Genomic DNA, 11,655 nt, shown 5'->3' on the forward strand with positions numbered 1-11,655 from the left:
CTGGAACCTTACATCTTAAGTAATTTATTTATCTTGCTCAGTCTTCCAAGTTCAAGAATTTTAAATAGTAATTCTTAATGTGAGTGAGAATTACTGAAGACAAGGGATTTTGGTAACATGAAAACCCCTTTGCCTGGAGTGAGAGACGGAAAAATGCCTCACAGCATTAAGTCATAAACTAGTCAGTGCATGAATTCAAAACTAGGAAGCATTCAATAGACAACTGAAATGCAGTGGTTATGGAAAGGTGAAGTGTATAAATGCATGTGTATACTGGTATGAGATTTTTTTACTGATAGCATGGCTGATAATGTGAAGTAAACCTGTTTGGTAAAGCTTAATGGAATTCTAAATTCTAATAGATTTATGGAAGACTGAAAGTGCCTTTTGGCCCAGAAGCATATGGCCAGACTACTCCTAATTTATCTTTGTGTATGCCTGTGATCACACCCCTCAGTGGCAACTCTCCAGGTCATTATAAAAGATGACTCTGAAAGCATAGTTTAAAACAATACCCATTGCTTACAATTTACTGGAATTTGTTTTAAACTCTTAGTGAAAAATGGGTCTGTCAGGTGCTGACTGGAAAGAGTAAAAGATGGCACATAACTACTTCCTATGTTATGTGGCTTGATTCATAAATATCTCTGAAAATTTAAGTTGTTTCACAGCTTTTTCCTCACAGAGTTCTTCTTTCTCTTTCTTCATCCTGTTACCTTGAAGGTAATAAAGTTAGGAAAAAATTCGCTCTGTTAGTCAGTGGAAATAGTCAGTAGAGTGCAGTAAATCCTATTGAGAGACATTTTAGTTGTGACTTGTTTTGATTTATTGAACATATTAAAAAATAAGACCTTTTCTAGGAAACAGGTATTTTACTAAAATCAGTGGTATTTTTCCAGGTTTTCCTTTTGGTTGGTTGGATTTTTTCTCCATTTTACCCAATTTTTATCATGTCAGTTTTGGTTCAAATAGAATTGATGGGATTCTGCCTGCTGTTTTTATTCTTCATGCCTCTCCCAGTTTTAACTTAAACTGTTTGCAACATTTTGTATTACATTCATGCATGTGTGCAGTCTGAAGAGAGATTTTCAGTTCCTGGAAAGCACTTCTCCAAGCTGACATTTGTATTGTGTGAGATGTGAATACCTATCCTTAGGAAAAAACAGCATCCCTAAAATAGAGCTCACAGAAGATATCATTAATTTTATAAGAAGTCCTGTAAGTGTATTGCCAGATGTATGACTCTGAAGGCCAAGGACCAGGTCAATCTCAAACTTCATAAATTACTTCCTTCATATTTTAATGGACTTTCTAAAACTTCTACCCCAAACACCTCACCATATACTGTTTCTTTTCTTCTAACTTTGGAGGTCAAATAAGTTTCAGTTAATTTCATATTTCCATCCAATAATCAAATTTGTCCTAATTCTAGAAGTCTTAATTGTTTTATAATCTGAGAGGGCTAATTGGGTCTGGTCCCTCAGAAGGGTCTTGTGGTATGGCCATATAATTTAATGGATTTAGAATGCAGTGCCTTGTTGTTAGTCTTGTAAGTGTCCTTTTATTTTCCTGTACCATTTGAAAAAGTATCAGTCTTCTTTTAAGCATAACTTTTCATTTAAGTTTACCTGCTTGAAGTATGAGCAGTTTGCATTACCTTACAGTACTCAGATTCATTGAACTTAATCCAGATTCATTGAACTTAATCCAGATCAAGCGGATTGCCGAGTAGAGAATAATTATTTCTACAATATTGTCATCCTGCCCTAACACCATCTGTCTGTCAAGACTTTGTTTATTTCACTGAACTTCACTGACATTACTGTATATCCTTATTCTTTTCCTTTCTGATACATTCCAGTGGAAAAATCTTGCAACATTTTTACATCAGTCTCATTTACTGCATTATGTCACATCAGTCAATTCTTTTTGTATGTGAATCACACTCGGGACCCATCTTAATGCAGTATAATCTGCACAGCTAGGGAATTCATTTGTCATTTCATCCTTCAGACTGTTGGAGACACTACCATGGATTGTCTCCAGAATGATTTTTCAGCAATAAGAGCTATTTACGTCTAAAACATTATTCTGGCTTTTTAAAGAGAACATAGGGAATTTCAATCCTATCTATAACACTCATTGCTTTTCCTTTGTGGAGCATCTTTAGATGTGAGCTGCCTTCTATGAAAGAAAGTACTGATGGACATAAATATCTGTGTTTTGAGCTGCAGGAAATCATATTTCTAGCCCATACCCCAGTATTTCTCTGTGGATGCCCTTATTTCTCCAGATAAGACATCTTCCTTGTAAATTTGCCAGTTACTGAGAAGTTCATGTCTGTATTTTAACAAGGTGCATACTTCACAACCAAACCAACTGAGTCATAAGATACAAGTTAAATGGTATTTTCCATGTCACCACACAGAACAGAATTTTGATTTGTAGTAAGCAATTGATAAGAAATGAAATCCTAAGTGGTAAAGGCATTTTGATAGGTAAAGGTACTTAAGGGAATGTAGTTGAAGTTATTACAAAAAATTATAACGGGGAAAAGTATGAAAGCTGTATAGAGGAATATCACAAAAGCTAATGAAGAGGAATACACTTTAAAAATCTCATATGCCTTTGCTTTGCCAGGTATTACAAAGCAGTCTTCTATACCCTTGTTAAAATACTGTAAACTACCTGCAGCATTTCAGAACTTTTCTATATGTAATCTAAGCCTAGCTTTAAAAAAATATGTTTCTGTCCTGTTCTTCCTACTTTTCCTGCAGACTGATACTTCAGAGGGAGAAAAAGAAAAGTAATGCTTTACACAAATGTGCCTAATTAAATTATGGTACTCTTGAGTGCCCTTTTGCATTTCTGTATGGAACAGAATTTTCTTCATATTGTCTGTAATCAGACCAGTCTGTGCATTCTTGACAATCAGTATTGCTGTGTTACTAAATGGAGTGACTTTTTGTTTCTTTCTTTGAAGTACCATTTGCTCATTTTACCTTGCCAGAAATGTTTGCTTGAATTACATACTAAGTAATGTTTAACTTTTTCCCTGAAATATGTTTTATTTCAACAGCCAATCCATCACAAGGAATAGAACAGTATTGCGTTGAATTTTGAATAAGCCACCAGTGTTGAAGAGGATATTCAGGAGTGAAGGGGATATAGAGGGGACTTGATGCAATTCAAGGAAGTTCACTTTGGCTCTATTTTTCAGTAAAAAATGAAACAGAACAATCTCTTTTTTATTTGTAGAATAAAATGAACTGTCAACATGCTTGGTAGACTTTTTTCTACCATGCCAATACTTTCTCAAAACCAACATAATCTACGTACATTCAGACTCAGGTGTAAATATTTAAGCTCTCTATTATAAAGAGGGCTTGCTCGTATGTATGATGCATGTGTACGAATTGTGATGGCAATCACTTAGCTGCTGATCACCAGACGGTGGGAGCTTTTAAGTATATAAATCTGTGTTGTGCGTTCAGATCAGGCTGAAGTCTTCACTTGAGTCTGAGAATCAACCACAAAAGCTTTTATTTCTAATAGTATTGGTACTCTCCTGTGTTGATTGGCTGTTCTTTCTTACTTTGTATAAAGTTTTTTATGAAGCTGCAGTACTGAGTACACAATGTAACTGTTGTCCACCAAAGAGTGCTTTATTGTCAAAGGTCGTGTGGTTTATTTAGGAAAAACTAATTGTAAGTGATTAACTTGTTTTTAGTAGTGACAGGTTTTTTAGTTCTTCACAACCAATTGCTCTTTGAACTAGTTAGAACTGCTTTAAACCTGGTATGACTTTAAAGGGGAGGAAAACCACTACCATTTAAAGCAGTGCTGTCTTATTGAATTGTCATTACTGTTTCTTTTCTTATCAAGCTCTTTACATGAAACTTTAAATTACCATATATAAAAGGTAGGAATCCCCCCTCAGATTTCATCGGTACGCTTGATAACACATGGACAGTGCTTTGGGACACTTAATGAGTGCAGCACACAAAAAAAAAGGGAAAATAAGGCTGCCATATGACTGAGGTAGTGGAATTCAGGAGTAGGTAAAAATTTTGACATGTAACACTTTAAGAACTACAATTTACCTCTGGTAGAAAGCAGTGTAATTTTTAGAGGAGTCTACTTGAGACTGAAATTTTTATCCTGCACAGGACTACAGTGTTTTTTTTCCTACTACTTTTCACATTATGACATTTCAAAGCTGATGTACTCTTGTGCACCAGCTAGCTGATGTTATAACTGTGTATCCCTCAGATGAGGGCTGTTACCACATAGCCTTACTTATGAATCAGTTATATGTTGATTTAATGACTCTTACAGTACAAAGTGGAAGAAATGGAGAAATCTACTGTGTTAGTAATGGAATAACTGAAGTTTTTAAAGATGCAGATTACCTTGGTGAGAGGGGGAAATTTCAATGAATGTAAGTGTTCAGTGACTAGTTTCAATCTGCATCCTTTTGAATGAAAACTAAGCCTTCTGTTAGGCTGATGATTTTTGAATGCCAATATGAATATTACAGTGGTTTGAAAACATTTTCTAACAAAAGAATCATGAATTGGAGAGGAAATGGGATGTGAAGTAAGTAAGCTTACAAATAACATCCATGTGCTTAGATAGTCAAAATTTGCAAACATGAATACAAATTAAAAAGAAAGGTTTGATGCAAAATAAAGGACCACTGAAGGCTCAGATTTAAAGTATTTTGTTTTCTTCTTGAACTTCCCTTTTCACACCCTTTTCTTCTAGATAAAAAGCATCTGAAAGAGAGGGACTGATCTCATCCCGATAAGGCAATTAAAATTTCTTGGGCTTTCAATGGGGTTGCTTTGTTTTGCAGAGGTTATTTGGTTTTTCTGGGATAATTTCAGTTTAGGGGGATTTGGGTTTGGTTTGTTTGGTTAGGATTTTTTAGTGGAGGCTGTGTGGTTTGGATTCTTTTTTTTTTGGTTGGGTGGGTTTTTTACTAAGCCATTTTGTGCAAAAGCTTACGTATAGGTAACCACAATAATAGATCTGTTGTGCAAATATGAGCCTATGCTTCTTTTTGAACAAAAGTCTCATCTTGGAAGGCAAAAGGAATGCAAGTAATGAAGTGAAAAGCAGAACAAAGATTTAGCAATATTTACTATGTTTGGCTGAGCTGCTTCTTTTAGCATCTTTTTTTTAACCTAAAAATAATTTGTCTCTTTCTCACCCCTTCCAAATTCCGAATCAGAATTTACCTCATTTAAAGTAAGCAGCAGAGTAATTAGCACTTCTAGGTTCATCAAAAGTAAATTTGCATAATGCAAGTGCACAAACAATAGCAATTCTAGCTAAACCAAAACTGCATGTTTAACATCAATGTCTTTCAGGACATCCCATCCACCACCCACTATCTATCTTAGTGAAAAACACTAAGTGTCAAAGGGATTTTACATCTGAGCTTTCCAAATAGCCTTATATGGAAAATTAACTCATTACCTCATTGTGCCACATATAATTGCATGCTTAGTTTGTAACGAATTTTTGTTACTTTGTCTAACATTTCTAATATACCATACCAAATGTGTCTTAGGTACAAGAATGAAGAGTGGACATGGGTGAGGAAGTTCTTAGTTTCTAAATTTTTTCTGAATTGTGAAGTATTATGTGCCAAAATGGAATGTGTTATGGCAGCTGCATCACCTTTGTATATCTGTACAACAGAGCAGCTGAATGAAGTTACTCCTGCTATCATCAATTAGGAGATTCTTCTTAGAAATCCTTTCCTCTCTCAAATATGTTACATATGGATTCTTCCTCAAATTCTAAACTCAAAAGATACTACATGCTCAAAAGTTGTAATTTCTTGGGTAAAATTGCTGGTTTCCATCACAGCATCAAAAATTTCAAACACTAACTTAGACCTTGTCTTTTTGCCCTAGTATGACAATAGAGGAAGCACTGCTGATTTAAAACAGTAAGAGATTATAGGAAAAAACCAAAACATAAATGTGATGTTCACCAGTTTGTTGTACTGCATTTTTTATATTAATCGTTTGCAGACTGTCATATGTAAATTCATATACAGGCTATTCAGGTCTAAAATTTCTTGACTAATCAGTACTGTTCATCCTGATTATTTTTAAACTGTATATTTCTAATCATATTTTTTTAACTTGGATTGACAGAAAGTTTATTTTGCTGAAGGTATTTTTAAGATAAAGCTTCATATTATCTTGTAATATTAATTAGTTCAATATGCATTTGTGTGTCACTTGAAAATACTGCAAATTGCATTTGATTTTATACAAAATACTGAATAGTGAGAAATGTAAACGTGAACTGTGTAAAATTAAAAATAATCAGAAGGTTTTTTTCTCTTTTATTTCCAGTATGATTACAAAGCCATCATTTCTGTACCAGACTGACTCACATGTGCACTGAAAAAACACCACACTCAGCTGCCTGAAAATCTTTAATTAAAGCACAGATTCTTAAAACACATTTTTATGCACATATTTAAAAAATAGAAATATTCTGGCTCTACATTTCCAGGAATTCACACTGGAAAAAAGTACCTGCATTTGAATTGCTGGGATAGAGTTACACAGTGAAAAAAGCACAGTAAAACAGATCAATGGGATTTTAGTTCTTATTTCTCCTTCCTCTATGATTATATAGTATTAATTTTTAGAAACAGGCATTATCTTAAATACTCTATACTTTTATACTTACCACAACAGTGAAGGCTTCCCAAAAGAATTAAATTTTTAGCGAGCATGGATGATGGCCTAGCTTAGTCTTTTTAAAGAATATCCAACAGCAAAAAATAGCTATCAACTGAAATACTTATCACCTTTACCTTACCTACATTAGAAAATGCAGAATTTGCACACAGCAATTTGAGCCTATTTGACAAGCAAGTAAACTTCTGCGTGCCTCAAAGGTAGAGTTTTATAGTTGGAAAATCTGTGTTCTTTTGTTGTAAGGTGATCCTTTCCAAATTTACATGAATTTAAAGCACCTTTTCCTGACAAACAAGCTCCCTGATGAAGAGTGAATGGCGGAGAACACCAATTTATGCATGTGACACAGGAAAACACACTTAAGCCCTTTCACACCATTAGCAATTAAAGGAGCACTGGCACTGGGCAGGGGAGGGCAGAGGACAGAAAGAATCCCACAGAGCAAAACTGAACAGTGGCGCAATTTCATTGAAAAGTCAATGCAAGAATAATCTGTTCACAGTAGTTCTGAGTAATTTGACTTTGGATCTATTTAGCCTCCTTTGCATTGCAATTTCTACACTGCTTATATAGGAGTAGACAAAAACATGATACAAAAGGATGCCCTGTTATACATGAAATCTGAGCATAGTTTCAGAGAGAAGCTGTGCTTTAAACCCTACCTCACCAAGGGTTTGTTGAGGAAGAAATGTATTTTTCTTGCACTTCTGGTTCTGGGATTGGTTTCATATGGATGTGACAAGTCCTAAATATGGAATAAGGTCAAGAGAACACAGAAAAAAGGATGTGCTTTTGAAGCTCAGGAAAAGATGAACCAGAGCAGTTATAAAGATGACTTTATCTCAACTCAGAAGGAACACGGGGTGGCCTTTGTTTTGGATAAATGGCTATCAAAGTTTAGGTGGATCAACCAGTACTTTTTCAGCAAGAATGAAGACCATGCCAGTATGGGGAGAATGAATACATAGAAATAAAAGCCAGACAACTGCCATTTCAAAGAGAACAATGGGCTTTAACTGATTAACCCTCCCCATTCCTTCTCGACACCTGAGGACACCTCACATGATGACAGTGAGGATGTATTTCCTAAGGACCAATAAAGGGAGTCATCCTGGTATTGTGAAGGATCTGTGTTCTGCAATTGCTACATTAACCCCAAAGGCTTTGTACCCTGACAGCACAATGGGAACAGACCCCTGGCAGCAGCTATTACTAATGCAAGAAAATCCAAAGCAAGAGTGATGCCAATAGCAGGAGGGTAAATAATGAAACATCACTTCTTACCCTTATGAGCTTGCTTTTGCCTCTGTCAGTGCTTTGATGCCATTCTTTTAAGATAGCAGAATAATTACATTGTTTTCTGCTCAGTGGAAGAGCTCAACCTCTTCATTATCACTCCTCTGAAAACAACTTCTCTAGACATTCTTGTATTTCTTCCTGAGTTCATGTTTACTATTACTGGGTTGATCTTTCACCATTCTTCCCAAAATAGCATGCTCACTGGACTGAATCTCTAGTTCAGTACTTAAAGCACATTATATTTGTCCTGCTTTCATGCTTCTAGGTGCTTTTTGTCCATCTCTTCACACCAGCATCATACCTATTTTAAAGAGTTCCATCTCTTCTTCGCACTGATCAAGCCTTTCTAGCCTCTGGTATTCTTTCACTCTGGTGGCAGTTCCATTGGGTTTTTCTTTTCCTACAATACCCTCTAAGGTTCCAAGCCTTTGCTAGAGCTAGCAAAAACTCCAGAAAGAAGCACTCAATCCATAAGCAACAGAAATATAATCAAACAACTAACATGTACAGAATTCCTGAATCAGAATGTGTCAGCTTATTATTCTCTTCTGGCATGAGAAAAAATTTTGTACCTTGCTGTTATTTTTATGTTTTAGCAGAATTATCCCACTGATTTAATTCCAGTACACAATTCAGTATCTTTCACTCAAACAGTAACTACTGTACAAATCTCAACAGAAGAAATACTATTGCTAAAAGCAAGTAACAGCTTATTGAGTCCTGTTAACTAGCTGTAAAACATTGTAGAGACAACAGAACACAGATTATGAACAGCCACACTTGTCAGTTTTACTAGTAACTAGTTTAGTTACCTAAACAGGGAGAGCAGAAACTTAATTCAATTTACTTAGCACTGGTTCATCTCCAACAGCCGTTAAATGTGATGCAGTATCTGAGGCTGCGCTGAAGATACAGCTATCTGCAACACTTGTATCACAAATTCAAAAAGGCATTTGCTGAGAAATAAAAAAAAGAAAAAAGCTGAAGATAAAATGTATTTCAAGTTAAATTCTAAGCAACACAGCCAAAGTGTAACAGTTGTTGCTTCCTCCAAAGACTGAAGGCTACCTCCCTCCAAGCACAAACTGTTCAGTAGTTGCTCAGCATATGCTACTCAAAGAGAAAAAGCTCTGATTTCATGCCAAATATTCAGTGATTGAAATGTATTTTTATGCAAAGAATCATTTTTCACATTCAACTATTGATCCACTGATAATGAGTCAGCATTGTATTACTTCCAACACTGCATGTACATGTATATATGTATTTGTGTGTGTGCGTATATACACACATATATTCAGTTTTTCATATGAATATGTGTGTATGTGCCTGTGACAGCTCTAGGAAAAAAAAGCTCTAGGAATAATACAAGATTAAGAATAATCTTAATGGCATAAGTGTGCTAGAGGTACAGATTCTGAATTTGGGCCCAATACATATTTTTACCCCAAGGCCCATTTTCATACCAAAAAAAAAGTGTAATCAGCTGAAAGCTCATTTCTTATGGGCTCAAATGCCCAGTATTCCTATTCATAAACTCAAGGCTTTTACTTCTTAGTCTCTTAATTAATTCTTTGGTATTCTTATCTTAAGCACAGACATTTCGTTCCACTTTCTTCTAAAGGCACTTTTATATTAATATACACTTGCCAGTTCTAAACTGTACTACTGCATATGATTCAACTGAACAACATCATATCAACATTATCATATGTAAATGACAGTAATGAAGAGAGGTGAATTCCTTTCTTTGCAAACTTTCTGCAACTTAACATGAATCTAAAACTTAAACCTGAAATGCAGCGGTTTTTCCTAGGCCACTCACTACATTAACCCAAAGAGTAACTGGTAGCAGTGCATTAAAGAATAACATGACTAAGACCTGCAACACAATTTAATCCCTTCTTAGTATGTATGCCATATTCTACTAGTGTTTATATATATATTTACACCTGCTGCCAACTGCTTTACATGAAGGAGTAAAGCTACACCAGGAGTGATAGCAGCAAATCTGTGCTTAACAGATACAGCTATTTTGGTACCTTAAATATGACAGATGACTGAGATTTACAGTTCTCACAGCTAGGCAAAGAAATTGCATTCACTGTCATCACTTACAATTAATTTCTTTTCTATACTTGGATATACCATCAACTAGAGAAACTCTTAAGCCATATTCAAGTGTGACAAACTGAAAAATAAAATTGTCATACATACATGCTCTAAGTGGTTGAAGCAGTAATCAATTACACTAAATCTCAATTCTCATGAAGTTTTGGATGGGTTTTATTTTTTAGTTTTGGTTGGTTGGTTTGTTCTGTTTTTAATTAAACAGTCTTGTAACCAGCCTTTTCTCCATTTAACCAGGAGTTTACAATCTGCTAACCAAAAGTGACAAGTCCTTTAAAGCATTCCCCAAAGAACCTATTTGTCATTCTTTTTTGAAAGGCAGATCAAAGTTAGAAGAACAGTAACTTTGCAACAGCAGGAAGGAGATTGAAAAATAAACAATTCTCTTGGCTTTCTCAGAGAACAGTCAGAACTAAACTGAATGCATCACAGCAGATTGAGCCCAGTAGCACAGCATAGCAAAGATTTAATTTTTAGTAGAAAAAGGGAGGGTTACTTATATGAACACTTTCCTTAGCGAAAACAAGTCAGTGGAAGAGAAGGCTATATTCAAAACATGACAGGAAATAGAAGGAAGCCCTGCCAAGAAGCTCTTCTCATCTCTATGCATTCACTCACCCCAGCAAGTAAAAATATAAATAAAAATTCAGACACATTCTTCCTTGTCCAATGGGAAAATAGGAACAAGAAGGGAAGAGCAAGCAAAATATTCCAACTACCCCACAGACAAAATCACTTATATTCCACATTGATTAAATTGCCATTTTTGTCAGAAACAAACACCACCTGTAAAAAGGGCAGCATCAGGTAAATCTTAAACTGCAGTGATTTCAAGTAACACCTCGTGACTACAAAGTGAAGGAGGTGTGCATTGTTTCATCCTGTTCAGTTACTCAAATAGCAGCAGCATGGGTTCCTCTAACACCAAAACTTTGCTTTTGCACCTTTTCCTACTGCAAGTCAGAGCATCTCTATGCCACTACAATGAACTTCTTGCAGAGTAAAAAATCTCATGTTACAGCACATTGCTCTATAAGTAATTTAACAATACAAAAACAAATCCTTTGGGCTTACCTACTCTGTAGACCATCTGTTTGGAGCTTACAGAAAAGAGTCTTTGTAGGATGACTACATCCTATTTGAGTAAAGCCTTATCAGTGAGCAAAGTCTTCAAAGATTGTGAGTACTTTTAGAGCTTACTCCAAAGAAAAACTTTTCTTCTAAGTTTCATCCATTATTTATTTTCAAAGGAGACTGCTTAGTGTTGCTTAGAAGTGAGGCACAGAACTGGAAAAACATGGAAGGTTTACAGTCATCTGCTTTCCCAGAAAATTTAAAGAATGTGTTCAAGTTGAGCAGGCATTTGAAGACTCTTGTGAGGCTGACAGCTACTTCCAAAATGCCCAGTGTGCTTTTCCGCTCATTTCTTTCTGTCATCACCTCTGGCACCATTTTCTTGTTTCTCTCATATCCCCCAGAATGGCTCTCAATGTCC

At 35.5% G+C, this 11,655-nt stretch overlaps 1 protein-coding gene across 3 annotated transcripts in view; it reads left to right on the forward strand.

Annotated features, from left to right (window-relative positions):
* CDC14B (cell division cycle 14B) overlaps window positions 1-6,357 on the forward strand; it is a 44,098-nt gene extending 37,741 nt beyond the window's left edge. For all 3 annotated transcript variants that reach the window (XM_058044222.1, XM_058044224.1, XM_058044225.1), the window contains one exon: window positions 3,080-6,357. In XM_058044222.1, coding sequence (XP_057900205.1) covers window positions 3,080-3,116 — 37 coding nt within the window. In that variant the 3' untranslated portion in view covers window positions 3,117-6,357. The remainder of the gene's footprint in view (window positions 1-3,079) is intronic.
* The last annotated feature ends 5,298 nt before the right edge of the window (window positions 6,358-11,655 follow it).

Source organism: Melospiza georgiana, chromosome Z (assembly GCF_028018845.1).
Source record: "Melospiza georgiana isolate bMelGeo1 chromosome Z, bMelGeo1.pri, whole genome shotgun sequence".
Classification (NCBI taxonomy): Eukaryota; Metazoa; Chordata; class Aves; order Passeriformes; family Passerellidae; genus Melospiza; species Melospiza georgiana.